Source organism: Phocoena phocoena, chromosome 14, assembly GCF_963924675.1.
Source record: "Phocoena phocoena chromosome 14, mPhoPho1.1, whole genome shotgun sequence".
In the NCBI taxonomy this organism is placed as follows: domain Eukaryota; kingdom Metazoa; phylum Chordata; class Mammalia; order Artiodactyla; family Phocoenidae; genus Phocoena; species Phocoena phocoena.
In genome coordinates, this window is record NC_089232.1 from 54,386,755 (window position 1) to 54,412,104 (window position 25,350).

The window sequence follows — 25,350 nt, forward strand, 5'->3', positions numbered from 1 at the left end:
TCTTATTCCATATTACACCACCTTATTAGGTTAAACAAACAACATTGCTTTTAATAGAGCATAATGTATAATTAGATGTACTCAACTGAAAGGGGGGAGAGTCCAGGGACCTGATGACAGTGCCTTTCTCTGTTTACCTGGTGGCCTTAGGCTAATCAGTCAATCTCCAGATGCCTTAATTTCCTCATCTATTTAAAAATAAAGGAAGATGGCAAGTAGAATTGGATCACATAATCTCTACAGCTTTTTCAAGGTCTTAATAATTTCTCATAGTGTCATTTTCCAAGAGAAATAGTAGGTTTTGAGGACACACAAGAATGTGTTTCCACACTCTTATTTAATAAACTGACTTAATGAAAATATCTTTTTATTTTAATTAATTAACCACATAAGAGAAGCTTCGATTTTATAATTGGAAATAATTTTTAAAAGCTTACCCTCTTATGAAAAGCTTTTAAAGAGTTCTAGAATTCACCAACCCTAAGAATATCCTAGGTTTAGCAACAGTAAGTTTCTATATGTATGAATCCTAAAGTTACTTCTTCCTGGGATTTCCTTGTGGCACAGTGGTTAGGAATCCGCCTGCTAATGCAGGGGACATGGGTTTGAGCCCTGGTCCAGGAAGGTCCCACATACTGCGGAGCAACTAAGCCCGTGCGCCACAACTACTGAAGCCCGAGTGCCTAGAGCCCGTGCTCTGCAACAAGAGAAGCCACAGCAATGAGAAGCCCACGCACTACAACGAAGAGTAGCTCCTGCTCACCACAACTAGAGAAAGCCCACGCGCAACGACAAAGACCCAACGCAGCCAAAAGTAAATTAAAAAGAAAAAAAGTTATTTCCTCCTTATCTGGAGAGGCAGCAGTATGAAACATATGATGAGAAAGGTGAAAGTGCTTGAAAAGTTCTTGATGACTGTTATGGACATTTAATAAATTTTCCCAAATCTGGAATTATTGAGGACCATAAACACAAAGTAGTTGGAAAAAATATTTGACAGTAGTCCTTGTTTTTAGAATAATGCATTCTTATAGCAATTTATATATAATCTGAGAGAATGCCTTCATCTTTTGGACTTTTTAATAAGTACCATTTAGCAAGCAAAATAATAAAAGTTGAAGCAGGGAAAACAGGGAACCACTAATGATGTCTGTACTCTGAACATTGACTTTTATGTAAGGATTGTTTCTTGTATTTTTTTTTTTCCAATTTGGCTTTGTGGTATTCTACCTTAAATAAAACTCACTCGTGTACCTTTTGACTGGTCATTGTATAGCTCTCAAATTAATTAGATATATTTTATTCATTGTTAATATTTTGATGTTTCCAAGGGATGACTTACCTACTGCTCTTGAAGTCACGATTGACTGCTATAAAAAGTATAAAATACTACCAAGGATTCATGATGTCCTATGTAAACTGATAGAGAAAGGCGAGACTGATCTAATTCAGAAAGGTTAGTCACCTTCTAATTCGTTAGTGTTGTTAGTTTTCTTTTTTCCCCTCTTGCTTATTTAATCTTAATGTGTTGCTATGAAGAGAGAATTGAACAAGAAGGCAAGCACATCCAGAGAAACTTTGTTACACTTCTGAGTTGAAAAATATCAGGTAGATTTTTAACATTATAAATGTACTTGATTTTAGTAACTTCATTTTGAAAAGTCACCCCTCTTGTTTTTTTTGTGTGTGTGTGTGGTACGCGGGCCTCTCACTGTTGTGGCCTCTCCCGTTGCGGAGCACTGGCTCCGGACACGCAGGCTCAGCGGCCATGGCTCACAGGCCTAGCCACTCCGTGGCATGTGGGATCTTCCCGGACCGGGGCACGAACCCATGTCCCCTGCATCGGCAGGTGGACTCTCAACCACTGTGCCACCAGGGAAGCCCCCCTCTGTTATTTTTTGGTCCGCTTCTTGATGATCTGCCTTTGTGAGATTTTCAGCCTTATCCTCACCAGTTCTCTTTTAAGCTAGTCACAGGTACTTAATGTCATAAATGTATGCTGTTACATAATGAATGTGACATAAAATTGGTTGATTTAGCTATAACCTTTAAGTTATTCTAAATATTTGTTTTAAAGTTTTCTTGTATTTGTTCAGAACTCTTCAAGTGATATAGTTAGTCTATATTTTGTCTTCTAATATATTTTCTTCTTTCCTCTCTAGCAATGGACTTTGTGAGCCAAGAACAAGGTGAAATGACTATGCTGTATGATCTCTTCTTTGCCTTCCTACAAACAGGAAATTACAAAGAGGCCAAGAAGATCATTGAGGTATGATTTTAACTCCACTGTTCTAATTGTACAGCTATTTAGACTCTTAATTAGAATATGTTTACAAATTTTAACCTTTAATTACACATGTTCTGATTCATGTTAATATAATTCAGTCTCAGTAATGTGGGGTGAGAGGGAGAGACTCGGCCAGCTTCTTTATTGTATATAATTGCAGTTCAGAAAAGGCAGCCTGGTTGTATATTGAATTTGTTTCTTCACTTTGTTGAATTCACTGTTATATATCAAAATGATATTTGCATATTAAATCTTGGATTGTGGAACAATTAAATTAAACTGGCATTCCTGTGTGTAAAATTGCTAATCCTCTTTGCCAAGGAATTCTTTGTTCTTAAAAGCAGTGGAATTTAATTTGCTGCAGACCATGCTCAGATTTATTCGTAATGCTTGTCTATAAGTTAATCAGCCAAACAAGTGCTGTCTGCAGGTGTTTGGCATTTAATTTAAAATTTCTTCTTTTTTTTCACTATGGTAAGCAGCTTATGGGAAATGGTAGGTGACAAACCTGGGCTATTTAGGATTAGTATATTTTACCTAGGCTTGATTGAAATTTTGCTTACTGAAATTGATAAGTCAAAGGGCAACGATAAAGTCTGTCCAAATTGTGATTAATTTCACTATTAAACAATTCTGTATCTCCTAAAAAAATCATTTCAGAGAAGATGGACCCATTGCCTTAAGAAATATTACTTTTAATGTGAGTAAAATAAACTTGTGAATACATCAGTAATCATTTTTCTCTCAGATATACTTTACTGTTACTCCATGTCTTTTCCCAGAAGTGCCCATGGTGGATGAGACATAAAGGTGGTGTTTGGCCTCCTTGTTTTTATGTTGATGACTGCTTATAATGGATTTGAAAATAGAGGCACACATCCCAGAAAATTATTAGTTTCTCTTGACATTTTTCAAAGAAAAGTCTAGTATGAAAAAGGACTGTGAAATTAATTCAGAACTTTCTTATATTTCTATCTGTCTTTAACTCAATCTGTCCTCCTGTCGGAGGGAAGTGTGGAGTATGCTGTCTTGGACAGGTGCTTCTATAGCTCGAGTAGTTCATTTGTATTTTCTAGAAAATGTTATAAATTCTCTCATTGAAAGTGCACAGTGTATGTATCTGAAAATGAGAGAAGCTGTCTGCCTGTTGAGTTCTGTACTCTGTATGCATGTTATCAGTATTAGTAAGGCATTGATCAGAGCAGAAATAAAGCTCAGGTATTCAGATAATAGTGATTAGAGGTTCTACAGCAGGAAATCATGTGCCTCTCTTTGTGTAATAAGCAAGACATAATAGGAAGCACAAAAGGCATGAGTGGGTTCTCCTTCTGACATCTACTTGCTAGTGTGATAATAAATAAGTTACTAAACCTTTCTAAGCTTCCTCATCTCTAAAAGGGAATATAGTATCTTTCTTTAAGATTCAATCACATAATGTATGTAAAGCAGCTTGCATGTTTCCTGGATTATGGTAGTAATCAATATTATTAATTCTCTTTGCCCCTTAAAGGTAGAGATTGTGTTTTCTTCATCCCACATAATTCACAGTATGATGCTTAGCATAAGGTGCATGTTTGTCACATGAATAGGCGAGAGGAGGCTGCATCTTAACTACTTTAAAGCTTTGCCAATGTACAACATCGTTGAGTGTAATCATTTAGGAATGGCTGTCTACTGATGACACAGTTTTTATAGTGAATGTGTACAGAATTGCTTAAAGGATACAGAATAGCTTTACAGAATCCCTCTGCAGTACTCTAGGGTAGGACAGCAGGGTGTGCAATATATGGAAATATACTGAAGCACGTTTTTAGGGGTTTTTTTGTTTTTTTTAATGGTTAGTTGGAATTGAATTAAAGTGGGAACTTGATTTTTTTACTATTAAAATTCAAGACCTGGAGTTCTCTCTTGTGGTTTTCTAAGGATGATTGGAAATATTAAAAGTAATGAAAATTAATAAACTAGGACTGTATCACCATATGAAAGAATATTATAAATACTGAGGAACATTTTTATTATTCCCCAAAACACAATAGTGTCTTATCAATGGGTAGATTCACTAGAGTTGAATTTCCAAAGCAAAATATACAATAAAGCTTCTTTGTATTTGAAACACTGTGGGAGATAAGATAAACCAAGTCATACAAATGGTCTCATTAAGTAAAGAAAGAGACAAGATTCAGTGTATAATATGACCTGTGCTTTTAAAATGAGTTGGTATACATACATATATATAATACGTTTTAACATAGTTTTATATTTTAATTCTACCCATGGATTATTGCAGGAGGGTGGAATTATAGCTGGCATTTTGCTATATACTTTTCTGTATTTTCTGAGTTTTCAGTAATGAGCATATGTATTCTTATTGTATATATACTCAGAAAGAGTGTTATTTTCTAGTAAAAGAGAGAGAAAAGTAAATAAGACTTACATCCACCCTCAAGGAGCTAATGTGAGATTAATATGTGAAGATAATGTCTATATAAGACTGAGAAGTGTTGACTGCTGTAAGAAAAATACAAATAGTTCTGAGAGTTCAAGAGAGAAAGTTACTCCCAGTGTAGGAAATTAGGTAAGACTTTATTGAGAAAATGGGGTTTAGGGTGTGGCTTGATGGATGTGGTAAGTACTGTTAACGTTTGGGAGTTTGATAGTGTTGGGCAATGTATTTAAGGTATTAGAGGTAGAACAAAGAAGTAGAAAAGGGAAGTCTCTACGTAGTTCCTTTTTTTTCTCCAGCTTCATTGAGATACAAGTGACATTTAACATTGTATAAGTTTAAGGTGTACAACCTGTTGGTTTGATGTACTTATATATTGCAAAATGATTATCACTGTAGTGTTAGTTAACACCTCCATTACCTCATGTAATTACCATTTCTTTTTTGTGGTGAGAACATTTAAGATCTACTCTTAGCATCTTTCAAGTATATGAGAGTGTGTGTGTGTGTGTGTGTGTACGTGCACGCTGTATTGTTAAGTATAACTGCCATGTTGTACGTTAGATCCCCAGTACCTGTTCATCTTAGAACTGGAAGTTTGTACCATTTGACCAACATCTCCCCATTTCTCCCCACCCCAAGACGCTGGCAACCACCATTCTATGCACTGTTTTTAGGAGTTCAGCTTTTTTAGATTTCACATGTAAGGGATATCATACAGTCTTTCCATATCTCTGTCTGACTTATTTTCCTTAGCATAATGCTTTCATGGTCCATCTTCATTGTTGCAAATGGCAGAATTTCTTTCTCACGGCTGAATAGTGTGTGTGGTGTGTGTGTGCGCGTGTGTGTATGACTTGCAAATATTTTCTCTCATTTCATAGGTTGCCTTTTAATTTTGTTGATTGTTTCTCTTGCTGTACAGAAGCTTTTTAGTTTGATGTAGTCCCACTTATTTATTTTTGCTTTTTTCACTTATGCTTTTGTGTCTTATCCAAAAAATTGTTGCCAAGACCAGTATCAGGGAGCTTTTCCCCTGTGTTTTGTTCTGGGAGATTTATGATTTCAGGCTTTATGTTAAAGTCTTTAATCCATTGCAAGTTAATTTTTGTAAGTGGTGAAAGATAGGGGTTTAATTTTATTCTACTGCATGTGATTATCTAGTTTTCCCAATACCATTTATTAAAGAGACTATCCTTTTCCTGTTGAGTGTTCTTGGCTCCCTTGTCAAATATTAGTTGACTATATATGTGAAGGTTTATTTCTGATTCTGTTCCATTGGTCTTTGCTTCTGTTTTTATTCCAGTACCATTCTGTTTGATTATTATAGCTTTGTAGTATAGTTTTAGGAAGAGTGATGCATCCAGCTTTGTTCTTTTTCAGGGCTGCTTTGGCTATTTGTGATCTTTTGTGGTTCCATACAAATTTTAGGATTGTTTTTTCTATTTCTGTGAAAAATGCCATTCAGAATTTTGATAGGGATTTCACTGACTCTATAGATAGCTTTGGATAGTATAGACATTTTAACAATATTAATTCTTCTGATCCATGAACACGGGGTACTTTTTCATTTATTTATGTCTTCAGTTTCTTTCATCAAAGTCTTATAGTTTTCAGTGTACAGATCTTTCACAACCTTGGTTAAATTTATTCCTAGGTTGTTTTTTTTTTAATCATTTTGCTCATCTTGTGAATGGTATTTTATTTTTTTCAGATATTCTGCTAGTGGATAGAAATGAAACTGATTTCTATATGTTGATTTTGTATCCTGCAACTTTACTGACTCCGTTGATTAGTTCTAATAGTTTTTTGGTGGCGTCTTTAGGATTTTCTGCATATAATATCTTGTCATCTGCAAACAAAGTTTTATTTCTTTCTGATTTCTTAAATAGTTCTTTCATCCCGGGGTATAGGATTTATAGGAAGTATTTTGTAAGGGTAGATTGTTCCCAGAGACCCTTCAATATCAGAATAAGCAGGCTTGAGTTCATGCAGAAGACAGTGAACGCTCAGCAGTGTTAGAAAGAAATTTATACTAGCAGAAGAATGTGTGATGGATGAAAGGGGGTTGGGGACAGTGAGATTAATAGTATCTGAATTAGGATAGTGGTTGTAGGGGTTTTGTTGTTGTTGTTTGCGGTACGCAGCCCTCTCACTGTTGTGGCCTCTCCTGTTGCGGAGCACAGGCTCCAGACGCGCAGGCTCAGCGGCCATGGCTCACGGGCCTAGCCGCTCCGCGGCATGTGGGATCTTCCCGGATCAGGGCACGAGCCTGCGTCCCCTGCATTGGCAGGTGGACTCTCAACCACTGCGCCACCAGGGAAGCCCTGTTGTAGGGATTTTTAAGACACTTTACTCAGTCATCTCAAATGATATCTAATAATTGAAGGATAGTGACCTTAGCAGAAGGTATGGTGAATTAACAGAGGCATAATATCATCTAAGCTCTGACTTGAGAGAAACTAAGCTCTAACTTAGATCTGATACAGCATCTCCCATCATGAACCCTTATAAGTTGGCATTGGCAGATTTCATCACCTAAAACTTACTGGATGAAGTCCTTTAACTAAGGTGGTTGATAATATTCGAATGGCTTCCCAGTTTGACCAATTTCCCCTCCTTCCGTCCCTCCCTCCTGCCCTTCAATAAATAATTATGACTCACATCTTACAGTCTTGTTCTAAAGATAGACCTTAAAAAGATGAATCCATAAAATGCAATAATTGCTGTAACAGAAAGTGCTGTAGAAAGCATCTGTTTCAGACTAGATCTTTCTGAGGAAGTGATGTTTGGGATGAGAACTAAAGGATGAACTGGGAGCCAGCCACATAAAGAATGGGAGCAAAAGCATTTCACTTAGAGGGCACTGTCTGTGCAAAGGCCTGAGAAATTTTGTTATGTTTTTATAGATGGTACCTCTTTTATGGTTCATAGTAGCAAAGATTTGGACTAAAACTCAGGCCTCCTGAGTTCTAGTCGCATGCTTTTTTGCTAGAAATTATGAAAAAATAGAGTGGTATTTCTTTGTTTTAAAAAAAAAAAATGACTTCATTCTTTCGGCCAAGTGTCTTTTAAGGTACTTCATTCACCTCCCAGGAAGGAAGTGTTGCAGGTCATTTAAATAAATTAACAGTTTAGATCATTCATTTTGTGTATTAAGACTGGAGGTTAAGTCCAGGGAGAGATGATAAAAACAAGTACAAAAAGTTAAATAATGACATGAAATGTTAAGTAACCATATTAAAGGTTTCTATAAAGCAGTATATTATTTAATTTTATTCTTAACCCTTTGAGCAGTTCAGTAATCACTTACTGATTGCCTGCCATGTGCCAGGCACTAAGTTCTCAGGATACAAACACAAAGATGAGTAAGAGTCTGCTTTAAACTTATTTAGCATTTCTTTTTCTAACCTCATCCCTTGAGGTTCAAACCTAGATTACAAGTTAACCAATATTGGTAACATTTTTATACTTCTCAAATGATTTTCATGTACATCTTCACGTGAGCCTCACATAACAACTAATTAGGGCAATGAAACTTCATTCAGTTCAGGGTGTGAGTGTGGAGCTTATTTAGTTAGTAGTAGTCATGGAATTTGAAATCACGTCCTGATTTCACATTTTCTGTTGGTTCCCTTACACCATTTCTACCTCCATGATCTCTCTCTCTTAAAAATTGAGATAGGATATAACATTTCATAAGTTTAAGGTGTAGGACGTGCTTATTTGATATATTTATGTATTTCAATACAACCTCCATGATCTCTCGACCCTTAATATCTGAACCACCAAAACAACTTATCGTTTCTCCAAACTTACTCTTTCTTGACTTTTCCCTCTCGTCTTATCTGCTATTACCCTTCCATCACACTTCAGCCAGAGTAAATTTGCTGTCTTCTCAGGGGGCAAAACTCTTCTTTTTATGTCTTTGCCTTTAGGACCAAAAGTTTGGATTACAGCAATCTCCCAACCTTTGTTCCTCTTCCCTTTGTTCTTTAATAGATCAAATTCAGGGTTTTATCCTAATTTGCCTTCCTTAATAAGCCAGAATGGATCTTATATATAAAGAAGGGATTTTAGAGATAGTTTCCCCCTCCAGCCCTAGAATTTCAAGAGATGTCAGTTCTCATGCAAATTCATACCCCTCTTCCATGAGTTAGTTTACTTAGTATTTTCTGTAACACCTGGATCATATTTAGTTAATGATAGTTAAACTGTTAGTTTGACTTGCTCAGACATATTTTCCTCCTTACTAGACCATGGTCCTTAAGTCTGTCTCTGGAGATTTTACAGAAAAGGACAATTATTGAAAGGTTTAATAATTTCCATGATACCCCTTTTTCTCCTTGCTCTCCTGGCTATGGGGATAAGTAATTGCGTTCTTGCTGTTTTTGTTTGTCCCATATACCTCATGCACTTGATTTTCCTCCTACTACTCCAGCTAAAGGACATGAAGCCAGAGTAGTTGTTTGTTTTCTATTTTCCATTTCTAGCAGTAATGGTAAGAAAACTCAGAGCAGGTAAAAATCACTATTTTAGTTAAATTTAAAATGATTGCCTTTGAGATAGAGTTTGAAGTAGAAGAATCTTCATCTGTTTTCACTTTAAAGGTAATAATTACTTGACACCTATTTTCACTAGTGTACATTGAAGCCTATTATGATAACAGATTTACATCAAGGTAATATAATGAAATTAATGAAAATTATTTTTTTATTTTGGATTACTTTTTTTCTTATACAAGTGAACCTAGTACTGAATTGGAACTGCACACAGAGTGTTTTGAAGCACAGTAACCCAGGTGGAAACAAACATGCTGTATTTTGGTTTGGGGAAGTTGTTTGTTTGTATTTTTGCTTGCATTGGGTCTTCGTTGCTGCGTGCGGGCTTTCTCTAGCTGTGGCAAGTGGTGGCTACTCTTCATTGCAGGCTTCTCATTGAGGTGGCTTCTCTTGTTGCAGAGCACGGGCTCTAGGCGCATGGGCTCAGGAGTTGCGGCGCACGGGCTCTAGGGCACACGGGCTTCAGTAGTTGTGGTGCATGGGCTTAGTTGCTCCGTGGCATGTGGCATCTTCCCGGATCAGGCATCAAACACATGTCCCCTCCATTGGCAGGTGGATTCTTAACCACTGCGCCATCAGGGAAGTCCCTTTTTTTTTTTTTTTAATTACAGTAATTACTTTATCCTCACTGTCTATTAAATAGATTGTATGTAACAAAAACAGGAAAAATTAAGAGTTGAGTTCATTGTTTTAATTAAGCAGTAACTGGTTTTGGATAAGTTACATTTAGCATCCCAATTAAAATTCTATTCTTCTGCATGTTTTATTACGTTTTTCATTTTTACTTTAAATTTGCAATGTTTAAAATTCAATAAGATGTTAAGAGATAAGCCAGAAATGTAGACTATTACAGAAGCCTAGGAGATTTAGTTAATCTGACCTAGATGTTGTTTTGATGATTGAGATTTATTTTTGAAAACAGTTCTCAATTTCAAAATGAAGCACACAACTGCCGTATAAGTCAGTTGTCCTGCCAGTGACAGGCAGATTAATCAGCCACAAAAAGGAAGAGTTTGCCATAAAAGTTGTGCTAGTCAGATCATTGGCATTTGGATGAGACATAATATTGAAAGTTATAAGTGAATGTAGCTCTTGCATTTTGCCATGTTCTAAAGAGGATTATCTAGTATTTTTTCAAGGGCTTTTTGTATACATTTGATGTTGGCTTCATTTTCAATGTAATGCATGTGAAACAAAACAGATAATGTGAGAAAATACTTGAGTAGAAATTGTGTACAAATGTAAATATTAATGGTGTTTGAGAATATAGATCAACAGTTAATTATTCAACATTTATTTCATGTATCGCAAAATGTGGGTACTTGCACAGTTAGAATGAGAACACTTATACAACTTCTTCTGTACCAATTTTTCTGTCATTCTACCAAAGCTCTGAGATGTTAGTTCTTGTGTCAGTTTTTAATTTAACATTGTACAATACTATTTTTTAAAGTTTATTTAATTTATTTTTGACTGCATTGGGTCTTCGTTGCTGTGCACAAGCTTTCTCTAGTTGCAGCGAGTGGGGGCTATTCTTCGTTGTGGTGCGCGGGCTTCTCATTGCGGTGGCTTCTCTTGTTGCGGAGCACGGGCTCTAGGTGCATGGGCTTCAGTAGTTATAGCACGCGGGCTCAGTAGTTGTGGTGTGCAGGCTCTAGAGCGCAGCCTCAGTAGTTGTGGTGCACGGGCCTAGTTGCTCCGCGGCATGTGGGATCTTCCCGGACCAGGGCTCAAACCTATGTCCCGTGCATTAGCAGGTGGATTCTTAACCACTGCACCACCAGGGAAGTCCCTACAATACTATTTTTAAGAAATAAAAAGTAATGAGGGGGCTTCCCTGGTGGCACAGTGGTTGAGAGTCCGCCTGCCAATGCAGGAGACACGGATTCGTGCTCCAGTCCAGGAAGATCCCACATGCCGCGGAGCGGCTGGGCCCGTGAGCCATGGCCGCTGAGCCTGCGCGTCCAGAGCCCGTGCTCCGCAACGGGAGAGGCCACAACAGTGAGAGGCCCGCGTTCCACACACACACAAAAAAAGTAATGAGGACTTATAAATAAGAGATCAGATGTGAGGGTTGCCTGGTGTCGTCCACAAAACTGAGTGGAGAAAGCAGTAAATGTACGTCCTCTGGACTGGAGCAACCAGGGTAATGAGTATGTTGTTTTCTTATCATAATGCTGGGAAATGTAGTCTTTAATAGGGAAGCCCTATTACAGATGATGAAAATACTGGAAGTAGAGTGACAGATCCTTGGAATTATATTTGAAGTGGTTTGTCTTTTATTTCAGTATCCAGAATTGTAAAGTAATTGTTTTGAAGCCAGAGTTATTGACTAAACCTTAGTAATTCCTAATTGAGGCTATAACACACGTCGCAATTACTGAAATAAACTAAGACTATGAACTAATTTTAAGTACTTAGCTTGTTTTTAGTACTTAGCTCTTTAAACGTTTAGTTTTAGATACTAGGCAAATGTGTGGTAATCAATACTTTTATCACTGATTTTTACAAAGCATGTTTCTTTAAAAGCCATTGGTTTTATCATTATGACAATTGTTAATAAGTCAACATAACATATTAATAGTTTTTGCTTCCTGAATCTATTGGGATCTCTGAAGGTGTGTGTGTGTGTGTGTTTAATTTGACATATTTTGGAGTTTTTTAGTCCATCATTTCAAGGTTTCTTTTTGAGCTACAGAAAGCTTAGCCATTTTTAATAATTAAAGATTTATGGAATGAAAATTGACCTACAAAGTAATGTTTTGAAATAACCTGAATCTTCTAGACACTGGTTAAGTATAGTTTGTTCTAATCCTAAAGGTCTTTGATAACTGTGGGATTAAGTTATAGGTTTCTTTTAGTATATACATTTGTCAGGGAGGAAGCAGGGTCATTAGAAGGAAAACTATTTGTCTTTGAGGGAAAATTAACATTTAGCTAAAGCCTTACCTGTGTGCTGTATGATTATTTTATTTTACAGACTCCAGGCATTAGAGCTCGGCCTACAAGACTTCAGTGGTTTTGTGATAGATGTATTGCAAGTAACCAGGTTTGTGTTTAATTTCTGGTCTCACTCACCTAAAACTGTGAGTAGAAAGCAAGTGTCCTACATGGCCTGTGAGCGTTTGGGGAGTTCAGGTGATGCAGCATTGCTTATCTTGGTTGTTTTCCAAATAAGCAATAGCTTAATTCTGGTTTCTGAGGTCCAGTGGAATCCCTAAAAATTTTAACTTGGGCTCTGAAGATTTTAGCTTGCTTTATTCTACTTGTTGGTTTGAGCCAGCTAATGTTTCTTTGGCAATTTAAATCTGCTTCAGTCATTAGTGACCAGAGGAGTCACTTGATGGGAGCCCATTGGAGTTTCTACTTTACCTCTACTCCAGCACAGATATCTGTTCACATCCTGCCAAGAAAAAGCCACAGGGAAAGAGGAGTTTAAAGTTTGGGTAGAGGAATATTCCTATGAACAAATACAGATATACTCACTGAGTCCTCCACCCTAAATACCTTTGAATTCTACAGAATGCTCCTTTGTGGAGGTTCCCTCAACTAGATAATTATTCATGTATGTTATTGACTCCAAAGTGTCCTTTAGCCCTTTAACTTAACATTTTAAAAAAATTATGATAAAATACATATAACATCAAGTTTATCATTTTAGCTATTTTTAAGTGTACAGTTTAGTGGCATTAAGTACATTTACGAAGTTGTGCTCAGTCCTTTAACTTTTGAAGTGAAGTTAATCTGCCCTTTGGGTAAAGTTAATTTGAAGGATTATTCAACTGTGATTTGTCAACTATAAAATGTCCTTTACACAATCTAGATCCATCTGTTAATCTTATTTTTAAGGTTGAAACTCTAGAAAAATTAGTGGAGCTGACACAGAAGCTATTTGAGTGTGATAGAGACCAGCTATACTACAGTCTGCTAAAACTATACAGTAAGTAAGCTGACTATTCCTCGTGTTTTCATTTTGAGACATTTATTCTATGGAAGGCAGTGGCCAGAAAGGAATATCAGGCTGTGAGGAAGCTCCAGGGGTTGTCAAATGTGGAGTCTTAAACAGAGGCTCACGTAGAGGCCAGATTGAATTTTCTCACAAAATGTTATATTGTATCACTAGATACCCTACAATCTTCATAATTTCTGACATTCTTGCTGCAATAATGAGAAGGTGAGAAAAATCTTCATCAGAGCCACAGAATTTAATAGGAGTTTTTGAGAGACTATTCTTTGTTTTCTTTTAATTTAATTTCTTTAGTAGATTTATTAGTCACTTCTATGAATAGGTAATCATTGACATGTTCATGTATATAGATCTTTTTCCAGAAAAATGCATATTGATACAAACTCATTGCTGAACAATTACTTTTTAAAATGTGATTGTATTATAATATAGTTTTGACTCAGTTCTATATTAAAAATGTTTTTCTACATTTTTTCACCTACAAATGGCTACATTGAAGAGATATACTAGAATTTACTTAGCCAGTCTCCTACTGCTAGACAAGTGAATAGATTTCAGTTTTCCATATTATAAAATAACACTACATTAGTCATCTTTGCATCTAATATTTGTTAACACCCTTAATTGTTTCCGTAGGCTGAATTTGTGTTTTTATTAAGGGTTAAAAGTGATGAACTTTTCTGAAACGTTTGACCTCTATTGTCAAACAGTACTCTAGGACTGTGCAGTCTCTTAGGGTATTTGGGTAGAGAGGAACAATACTTAGAATAGTCAGTGACCTTTCTTCCTTCCTTTCCTTCCTTCTTTTTCTTCATAGATATTTGATCTAGATTTCTTCTTCTCTTTTTCTTTTGGGAAGTTTTCCTTCACCAAACACAGACAGCAATGAATAAGGTGATTTTATTTGTCTTTTTGAACTTGTGTTTATTGTCATTGGAAGCTTTGTCTTACATCTTGATGGTGTATGTAAAATAAGACTTGCTGTAAAATTTACATTTCATTTGTTGGTTGCATTGACATACCACAACGTAGTTCTTAAAACTTTGGCTTGAATATGATCAGATTCTGGCACACAATGCTCAGGTTGTTGTTGAATGTGTAGAATTTAAAAACTTAGGTTTTAGGTATTTAGTCCTTAATTAGTGGATTATAACCTGTATTTGAGTGCTGATTCTCCCTCCTTCCCCTGCTTTTTCTTACTTTTGAAGAACTGTTTCTTGCTTAAATTCTAATTTTTTTTTTTTTAAATTCTAATTTTATGCAAACTAAAAAAAAAAATACTAAACTTATATGTCCAGATGAATCTAAGCCTTTAAAATCATTCCCATAAGAAGACTATATAAACTTTCGTTCAGAAAAACTCTGAAGCCCTTACTGTGCTAGCCGTTGAGGTAGGCACTGCAGATAGAAAGGTAGTGCTCAGAAGAGTTAGACCTGAACCAACACTGAGAATACCTTGGGGTGAAAGAACAGCTGTAAGGATGCATGAGGTACAGAGGTAGTCCAGGGAAGGATGAGAGGCAGCCAGCCTTACGGACTTCCTTCTCCTCTGCAGATGACCTTTTGCTGTTGCTTTTTTAAAAAGAAAGAAAAGAAAAAACAGCTTTGAAGTTCATCTTAAAATTTCCTTTAGGGATAAGCAGGAACTCTTATAAACTCTGAGGTTTATTACCCTTTTCTTTTCTTTAATCCCCTCTGTCTGTTCTGATGGACACCCCGCTTCCAGCTCTGTATTTGAGCCAATAGTCTGAGGCTCTCTCCTCTCCTTAGCTGAGGAGCCTCTGAGGCTGAGGTAACATGAAGGTGGCCTCTCCTGGAACTGGAAGCTGGAGGAATCATTATAGGGAAGTATACTTTTTAACCCAGTTTGTTTACTTCCCAACTTCTATACTGCTATAAATCAATAATGTGGTTGTGATAACCCTGATCCTTCCCTTTCTGAAGAAAAAGTAAGGTTTCTCCTCCTGAGACCTGGCCCCCTCTGTGTTGCCCTCTGACTTGGACCACTACTTAAATATGTTAAATAAAGCACTGTGGACTCAATTTATTTGAAAAGGAACATATAGTATGGAATGACATATGAAATGTGGCCCTGTAACACATGAAAAAAAATCCATGTTTTAGATTGTGGATTTCTGAGAAAACGATTTGTTTCACCTATTGGAATTTTTTATGAGCTCATTCTTTTTCATGATGTAATTTTCACCCTTGAAAGGAGTTCATTTAATTATTTGGGTTTATTTGTTAAAGAGCAGTTTTGCTTGTTTATTTTAAAACAGTACCTTTCACACAGGTATACACACTTATTTTGTTGTGAATTACAACATACTACAGAAACATGTACAAGACAAAGATACATTGCTCCATGGTTTATGACAGCAGCATCCATATGACTATAATCTAGATTAAGGAATAGCAAATGTAACTCTTTTCATCCCTTTAAATACTAGCTGACCTAAACCTGTTTTCATTTTCTACTTGTTCGTATATGATGTTCATAGGTGGTCTGTTACAAGAATCAGCTGTAATTCAAACTTCAGTTCTATCCTTTCTAATGCATTTTGACCTTTCATTGTGATAGTCTTGTAAAATTAGTTCCTAAACATTACATGAATGAAACAACTCCCTCACCTGCATATGTACTATTATTTCTAAATGACAATACTATAAGGAATATTTTATTTCTAAATGACAGTATTTTCACCTTCTTAACCATTTTCTTATATTTGAAACACTTCAGTTTCTTTACATATACAAAGTAAAGATAGTTTATTCTTTGTATACATACAGTACTGTAGCCAAAACTAAAGCTGTCTTACATTCATAATTTTGTAATAAAAATTCTTTGAATCTGTTTTTAAAACCCCAACATCTAAAACCTGAGCCTTTATCCTAAGAAGTTATTTACATGCTATTTTCTTCAAGTACTTATGACCACTGACATTTCTTTTCACACTGTGTGGTCTTTTTCCCCCCCTCCAGTATTACACAAATACAACATGAATATATTCTAAATTACTGAAGATTCAAGCAGTGCAGTAGTGTACAGAGCAAAATTTGGAAATGTCATTGTGCGTCCACACCTTAGAGTGCACTTGTAAGTGTCCATCCTTCCAATTAATTCTCTCTACATTTCTATCCATGTATTTTTTTTACATATACACCTATTATTTTGATTGTTTAATGCTCTACATGTTTCATGCTCTGTGTTCTGTGGCTTTTTAAAAATTATTATGAAATAAATTCACAGGAAAAGATACACTTTTTCTCCTCTTTTTTCTTTTAATTAATTTATTTATTAATGGCTGTGTTGGGTCTTTGCTGCGCGTGGGCTTTTCTCTAGTTGTGGCGAGCGGGGGCTACTCTTCGTTGCAGTGTGTGGGCTTCTCATTGCGGTGGCTCCTCTTGTTGTGGAGCACGGACTCTAGGCGCACGGGCTCTCTAGAGTGCAGGCTCAGTAGTTGTGGCACACGGGCTTAGTTGCTCGGTGGCACGTGGGATCTTCCTGGACCAGGTCTTGAACCCATGTCACCTGCATTGGCAGGCGGATTCTCAACCACTGCGCTACTGAGAAGCCCTGCCTTTTCTCCCTTTAATTACCAGCTTCAAGTGCTGGTGTCCCTGGAACCTCCTAAGTTGATAATTAAAATTTTTTTAATGAGTTTATTAATTTTCTTTTGTATATTTGTGTTTCAGTTTGTCGCAGCCATTATTCTTTTGGGTGCTCAAGTTGTCCCATCTTTGGCCACTGGGAACCCCGTTGCATCAGCTCCTGTGTCATTTGACACACCCCATTAGTATGTTGGTTTTTTTTTCCTGAAATACCTTTTTTTTTTTTTTTTTTTTTTTTTTTTTTTTTTTTTTTTGCGGTAGGCGGGCCTCTCACTGTTGTGGCCTCTCCCGTTGTGGAGCACAGGCTCCTGACACACAGGCTCAGCGGCCATGGCTCACAGGCCCAGCTGCTCCGCGGCATGTGAGATCTTCCCGGACCAGGGCACGAACCCGTGTCCCCTGCATCGGCAGGCGGACTCTCAGCCACTGCGCCACCAGGGAAGCCCGAAATACCTTTTTTAAAAAAAATTTTTTTAAACATCTTTATTGGAGTATAATTGCTTTACTTTGTTGTGTTAGCTATATAACAAAGTGAATCAGCTATACGTATACATATATCCCCATATCCCCTCCCTCTTGCGTCTCCCTCCCACCCTCCCTATCACAACCCTTCTAGGTGGTCACAGAGCACAGAGCTGATCTCCCTGTGCAATGCAGCTGCTTCCCACTAGCTATCTGTTTTACATCTGGTAGTGTATATATGTCACTGCCACTCTCTCACTTTGTCCCAGCTTACCCTTCCCTCTCCCCATCTCCTCAAGTCCATTCTCTATGTCTGCATCTTTATTCCTGTCCTGCCCCTAGGTTCTTCAGAACCTTCTTTTTTTTTTCCTAGATTCCATATATATCTGTTAGCATGCAGTATTTGTTTTTCTCTTTCTGATTTACTTCACTCTGTATGACCGACTCTAGGTCCATCCACCTCACTATAAATAACTCCATTTTGTTTCTTTTTATGGCTAATATTCCATTGTATATATGTGCCCCATCTTCTTTATCCATTCATCTGTCGATGGACACTTAGGTTCCTTCCATATCCTGGCTATTGTAAATAGTGCTGCAATGAACTTTGTGGTGCATGACTCTTTTTGAATTATGGTTTTCTCAGGGTATATGCCGAGTAGTGGGATTGCTGGGTCATAACCCCATTAGTCTTTGATAGGTCCTTATTTTCAGGCCAAACAAGACCATCCAGGCGTACGTGGCATAATTCCTGTCCCAAACCTGGAGTCCTTATTTTAGAGGGGAATGATATTTAGAGACCATTATCAGGTGATTGACACATGGGGAATTTAGAAATTGCCCCATCCTATCAGTAATATGTAAAAATTTATCAGCTTTGTAATTAAAATCCTGATCTCTAGAAATCTTCATCTCTTAGTTTAAATACCATAGAAACCCCATGTGAAGTACCAGCTGTTGTTACACACTGGTCAAATAGCCATAAATGAAGCCCCATAACTATGTCTGTGCCTGTAAAATTCACTGATAGTGTCAAAAATCTTTGGTTTTATAGCTTAAGAGTTCTCAAATCATTTAGTAGTCAGTGCTCTTATTCTTTAAAGAGGACACGGTGAGTTCCAGGAAAGTGATGGAATTATTGAGGGAGTGTCCATTCCCTGGTCACAGCCCAGGTTTGTGGCTGTTTGATTCTTCAAATAACAAGTATGATTGTTGTCTTGGTTGAAGGAATTTTAAGCCCCAGAGGGATACTATGAAAGAAAGGCATGGCCCTTCTGTGCCTTCGTGAGAGCACGGCTGCAGATTTTGGCACTGACTAGTTTGATTGCCTCAAATTTTTGTTATGTATTCTGTGATCGAGGTACATTTCCAAGATTTTTTTTTTCCAAAAAAAAAAGTGTCTATATCTCAGTTGTTTTATGCTGTATGCACTTAGTTCTCACCTGTATTTTGAAAAAATTTTCTTGTTACAAGCTGCTAGTCCATTTGAATAGGTGCATCTCTGTTATATCTTGTTCTCCCAAAGTAGAAGCTTTTCATATAGTTTGTGCTTTTTTAAAAAGAATTACCTTCCCAGAGTTCTTTCAGTCTGAAGGCAGAGTTGTACCTCATCCACCTCTTCACATAACATAATAGTTATGTTAGCTTAAAAATTAATCTCTTTATAAAACACCTTAGCAGGGCTGTTCCCAGCACTTGGAAATCTTCCCTGTGTCCCCCACAGTCCATAGTACTCTTTGGCACAGAACAAAAGTGGTTCCCCTTTCCCCTTCTACAGAATTAAAGATTTGGGGGCTTGGGTTTTTGTTTTTTATTTAATCAAATAAATTAAAGTGTATTTGATAACCTTTATGTATAAAGTTTTATACATTAACATACTTGAAAAATTACTCTTGCATTTTACATTACATGAGAACATTTTAATGAAGGAAAAGCATAATTATCTTATGAGAGTCTTGCTTTGAAAATTGATTGTAAATTTAATAAGGGTTTTATATTAGGCTGATTTTTATTGTCAAAGTATGTATAAAATCACTCTGAACTTTAGGTTAATTTCTACTGTTTGGGCCACCTTTCAGCATATTCCTTATGAAAGTTTGGGCTGCAATCTTTGTATGACCCCTGGGAAATTCTCTGCCTCTGCTTGTTATCTTTTTCTTTATTGCAGGTTTCTGATGGAGTGTGAATGTGTTTTGTTTTTGTTCTTTGAGTTTTTTACTTCCAGGAGTCAGTTATCAAAAAGCTTAGCTTTTCAGTTTTAGGGTGGGAGGGAAATCTAGGAAAATTCCATGTGTTTTAGTATTTTGGTATTTTTGAGAAACAAATTTACTCATGTTTTCTGGAACATTTGTGTCCTGAAACACACCCTCTTCCTGGAGCTGACCATACACCATTAAGATATTCATATTAGCAAATTTTTTTTAAAAGGCCACATTTAAAACAATACTTCTTTGTGCCTAATAGGTATATTGAATTTAGTGTCATAAGACGTTTTTCATATTTTGCTCTAGTTTTTCACAAGCAGAAATGGCTTGATCTTTTCTTTTTTCAAAACCCGTTAGAATGTTTAAAAATAAGTTCTTGATTCTTAAGTCTTTGCTATTTGTGAAGACTAGGTTACCACATAGAAGGAACTAGATATTTCATTATGAAGGAAGCTGCCTATTTCTTTCCAGTAAACTTCCTGTGATCTTACTTAGTCTGAGGGCATTATCAGAAATCTATTACACACTGACATAGAAATTCTTCAAGTTGACAGAAGAGACAGAATTCTCCCTACTTAACTAAGGGAAAAAGGTTTGTTGATTTGTCACTTTTGACAAAAATCATACATTTGCACACTTTCAATCATTTTAGACCTTCAGCTCTGTACTGTACTGTATATGTGTATCCCATCGTCTTTCCAAAGTCTACTGGTCATAGTTGAATTGTTACCTGTTTCTGATTTTGATTTTAACAGTGGGCAATTTCTCAGTTACTTTAAAAAGGTAAACTTTGTATCAACATGATTTTCAAAGTTCTTAATAAAGTGTGGATTTTTTTTTCTATTTTTTAATAGCTAAGTAATTTCTATGGTTTAAAATTCAAAAGATACAAAAAGGTATACAGAAAGAAGTCTTCTTACCTTTGGTCCACAATCACCCTGGTCCTTTCCCTGGAGGCAATGTTTGGAATACTTCCTTCAACATCAAATAAAAATAGTTCTGAATATTGTCATGAATTCTATTGAGTACGTTCATTAATTTCTGCTTATTTTTACAGAAGTGAATGGTGACTGGCAAAGAGCTGATGCTGTCTGGAATAAAATGCAAGAAGAAAATATTATTCCTCGTGGAAGGACATTAAGGTTATTAGCGGAAATCCTTAGGAACAGTAACCAAGAGGTTCCATTTGACGTACCTGAGGTAATTTGTTTTTAACTGTAAGCATAACAGATTTTGTTGTTTGTCTATAACTTTAGGTTATAGATTAGCCCAGCTTTACACTGAAAAGGTCACTGTTGTGTTTACCACTTTTTGTTTAATTGAATAATTTTATTTTTAAGTTGTGGTATGAGGATGAAAAACATTCCCTGACTTCATCACCCTCACCTGTAGAAGTTAGTCTCCAGAAAGAGCTATTGAATGCCTGCCACAGGAAGAAAGACAAAGGTAAACGTGTACACTGGGGTCTTCTTTCTGATAGCAACATGGGATCTAAGCCCAACAAATCATTAGTGATCTCGGGTAGAGATGGAACTTAAATTGTATATATTAATTATTTTCTTTCATTTTTTAAGTTAACAAAGACATTTTGGGACAATTGGGAAAATTTAAATATCGACTGAGTAGTGGGTCATTAAGGAATCACTCATTTTATTAGATACGATAACAGCATTATGATTTACAGGAAAATGTCCTCAAATTTTGAGATCTATAATGAAGTATTGAGAAATGGGAAAAAAATCAAGATTTCTGTAATTTATTTTAAAGTACTTAAGCCATAAAAAAATGGTTAAACAAATCTGGCAAAATGTTAATTATTAGGTGTAGGTGATGGGTACGTGGAGGGGGTTATTATACTATTCTTTATATTTTTCTGTACATTTGAAATTTTTCATAATAAAAACTAAAATAGTGCATTTTTCAAAAATTACACTTTGAAAATAGCATTATCATTAATTTTTTGGCAAGTGTATTTGTTACATATTTTTACGTGAAAGCAAAAAATGATTAGGGCATTAACCATCATACTAGTGTGTGTTAAGCAGTATCTCGAGGTGGAAGGCAGGACATGAGCCCTGTTTCTTGCGTTTCTTCCCTTTCTTCAGCAGTAAACTTACCTGAAGGTATGCCTACCTCTATTGTGACTACTTTAAAATTTCTTTGACCATCTTGAGCCCTCTGATACAAGCTTGCCTATCACATTCTAGATGTTTTCATTTAGACTTCGTTGTACTCTCCCCAGATCATATATTACTTTTGTTTCCTTCATTTTTGTTAATTTTGCTACTGTTACCTTTAACTCCTCCAGTTTTTGTGTACATTTTCAAGTATGCTTTATGATAATTTAACCATTATGCAGCAGATTTTCTTTTCATTTTAGTATTGACAGTTTTGAGCTCCCTTCAGTAGAACGTTATCAATTTAGAAATTTATAGAACCTCTTAATTTCTTTTTTTAATATTGTATTTTTAATTTAATTTTATTTATTTATGTCTGTGTTGGGTCTTCTCTGGTGTGCACTGGCTTTTCTCTAGTTGTGGCAAGTGGGGGCTACTCTTCGTTGTGGCGCGCAGGCTTCTCGTTGCGGTGGCTTCTCTTGTTGCAGAGCACGGGCTCTAGGTGTGTGAGCTTCAGTAGTTGTGGCACGTGGACTCAGTCGTTGTGGCTCGCCAGCTCTAGAGCGCAGGCTCAGTAGTTGTGGCACACGGGCTTAGTTGCTCTGTGGCATATGGGATCTTCCTGGACCAGGGATCGAACCCATGTCCCCTGCATTGGCAGGCAGATTCTTAACCACTGCTCCACCAGGGAAGTCCATACCCTTTAATTTCTTAACTAGAAATTTTGTGACACTGACATAAAGTGTTTGAAGGAGGAATTAAGCTAAGCTCTTAAGCTTTCTTAATACTGCAGAGTAACTTTATTCTTTCTGAGTCATTTTCCTTTGTTGCATATTCAGTCTATATATCCTTGAGTCTTTCACCATGTATCTCTTAAACCTAAATATAAAGTTCATTATTATCAATACTATTTAAATATTCTAATGGAATTTTGATTTGATTGAAATGAATGTAAAGTTAGTGTATACTTCCTGTTTAAAGATTCCAAAGCTCCATATATTGCCTTTTTTAATTGTTGTTTTTATTTAAGTAAAAACATTTTAACTAGCTAACTAAATGTAATGCAGTGTATATTATAAATGTAAAGATATACCCCTATTCTAGTTTTTTTTTAATTTTTTTAAAAAATAAATTTATTTATTTTTTTTGGCTGTGTTGGGTCTTCATTGCTGCGCGCTGGCTTTATTTGCGGCGAGGGGGGGCTACCCTTCGTCGCGGTGCACAGGCTTCTCATTGCAGTGGCTTCTCTTGTTTCAGAGCATGGGCTCTAGGCACGCGGGCTTCAGTAGTTGTGGCTCGTGGGCTCTAGAGCACAGGCTCAGTAGTGGTGCACAGGCTTAGTTGCTCTGTGGCATGTGGGATCTTCCTGGAACAGGGCTCGAACCCATGTCCCCTGCCTTGGCAGGCGGATTGTTAACCACTGTGCCACCAGGGAAGTCCCCTCTTCTAGTTTCAATATACAATTTACATTTATCTAGTTGGTTTCATTCTGTTAATTCTGCAGAGGTTTGAGTTACTTTTGTGTATATCTCAGAATTGAATGCGTGGCAAAATATGAATACTTTGAAAATTGAATTCAAGACTACAGTTTTAGAAAACCACTAGTAAGCTTTTCTAGGTTATTTTGTTACCTTAAATATTCAAATTGTACTTACTGTGTATTTTCATTCAGCAAAGTAGTGAACTATTATATACGCTTGTTGGGATATAGCCAATAGTTGCAGTACATCATAACTTCTGACCTCTATTAAAAGGAAAATATATGCATTATGTACTGAATGATAGATCCTGTCTTTTCTTAGTGAATATACAAATATTAAGATCATAACCTTTTTCTCTTGTTTTCTCTGAATTTAACTTGAAAGTTAACTAAGTTTTTGATATTGTCACTTCAGTTTAATTGAAGGGCTAATTCAAACTCCCCTAACTTGTAATGTAAACACAAGCATAATGTCTGCTTGTTTAGAAACCTCCAAAGTAGCTCAGAATGTTCTTCTGAGCGTTAATATCGTGTTCATTCCTATTTGTGTGTTCTATATTTCTTTACATGGAGCTTTATATCCATAAAAGTTCTTATGTGATAGTTCAGTTATGCCCCATCTTTATTGTGATGTGTTTATACACACCAGAGTGTGGATTGTAGTTTCAGTTGGATGTTTATAGCCAGGCAATTTTATTTCAGAAAAGTAAGTGACTGAAAAGTGTAGTTACTTCTCTTTTGGTAACATCTTTTCATTCACTGACAGTTATTGTGAACAAGTGAAATAAAACTGTTAATCAGTCAAACAAATGTTGCTTAGTTTACTTGTTAGATATCTGTATATTTGAAAATTGTATGTTTTTGTATAAGTCCTGTCGTAGCCAAATAATTTGATCTCCTAATTTTAGCATTACAGGCTATACTCACTGTAATGCTGTTGTGTTGGAGTCTTAACCGCAGGAACCACCCACTTACGGATTCAGGAGCGCTTTAAAGTGAATCTTTTGCTCCCCTCAATCTAAATTATACCCCTGGTTTGTTTGGACTTTAACACACATTTTGCAATTTATTTTGAAGCTGGAAACTGGGATCATCTTTTGATAAACAAATTCAGAAGAGCTCTTTTTCGTTTTTATTGGCATGAAAATAATTTATTGACTTTAGAGAGCTAGTATGAAAAATAATTTTAAAACGAAGCCCTTTCTGGTACCATCCATTTGGATTAAGTAGTAGTTTTCATAACTGTCACTTTGTTTTTTAAAGATTAGAAGAGTGATAACATCTGCTTGCTTGGTCAGTGTGTGTCTCTGTAGAGTGGTATAGTGAGTGAGTATTAAAAGAAGCAGAAATATGGGGGTTTCGGGCTTTGTTTTAGGGCTTTTCCCCCTCCTTTTTTGCCATTTCAGAATAATGTCATCTCATTTTTTGTTGTTTTTTTCCTTCATAGATGCATTTAATATTTTCCTGAAAGCAAAAAAGCAAAACGTTGTGTTCAATAGTGAAACTTATGCCAGTCTTATAAATTTACTGTTGATGAAGGATAATCCTACACAAGCAGTGCAAGTGAAAGATTTGTAAGTATTAGTTCATCTATTAAACCTCACACTTAAATATCAACTATCATTAGGATTTTTCTGATGTATTGTAGTAGCAGTTGCTTAATTGTCTTCAACTAGTCACAAAAATTATATGAAATGTTTTTCTAATTTTATGGGGGTTTTTAACCTACAAAAAAATATAACTTTTATTAGCCCTGCACACTGCAGTATATTTTATTTTACCTTATGTAACCTCACAACTCATGTATTCTATTCATATATAGGAAAGTAGTTTTTTAAATCATATTCTGTTTCTTGTTCAGCAACTCGAACTGTGTACCTTTTATGGTGGAAGCAGCCTGATACATGAAGACATCAAGGGCTTTGAACTTAGGCAAGGGTTTGAATCTTACTTGAAAGCTCGTGGGAAAATTTCCTCCTATCTCTGAGCCTCAGTTTTTCTTCTGTATAATGAGTAGATGATAATAAATCTTACATTAATGATTTCGTCTAGTTATTGAAGGAGATAGAGTGAAGTAGAGAAAATATATGGTACTCAACACATTTTAAATACCTTTTCTCTTTCCCCTTCTTGTTTTGTAATCTGTTTAGTGGTATTGGTGTTAGTGACGGTAGTGGTTTTGTCTCTGGCTAGTTCCCTAGAGTAAAATACTTTGT

At 36.2% G+C, this 25,350-nt stretch overlaps 1 protein-coding gene across 1 annotated transcript in view; it reads left to right on the forward strand.

The window, feature by feature from the left end:
- LRPPRC (leucine rich pentatricopeptide repeat containing) overlaps positions 1–25,350 on the forward strand; it is a 104,171-nt gene that overhangs the window by 59,353 nt on the left and 19,468 nt on the right. Inside the window, exons 24-30 of the mRNA XM_065890828.1 lie at positions 1,332–1,456; positions 2,163–2,269; positions 12,273–12,341; positions 13,142–13,232; positions 20,595–20,737; positions 20,878–20,983; positions 24,582–24,708. Coding sequence (XP_065746900.1) covers positions 1,332–1,456; positions 2,163–2,269; positions 12,273–12,341; positions 13,142–13,232; positions 20,595–20,737; positions 20,878–20,983; positions 24,582–24,708 — 768 coding nt within the window. The remainder of the gene's footprint in view (positions 1–1,331; positions 1,457–2,162; positions 2,270–12,272; positions 12,342–13,141; positions 13,233–20,594; positions 20,738–20,877; positions 20,984–24,581; positions 24,709–25,350) is intronic.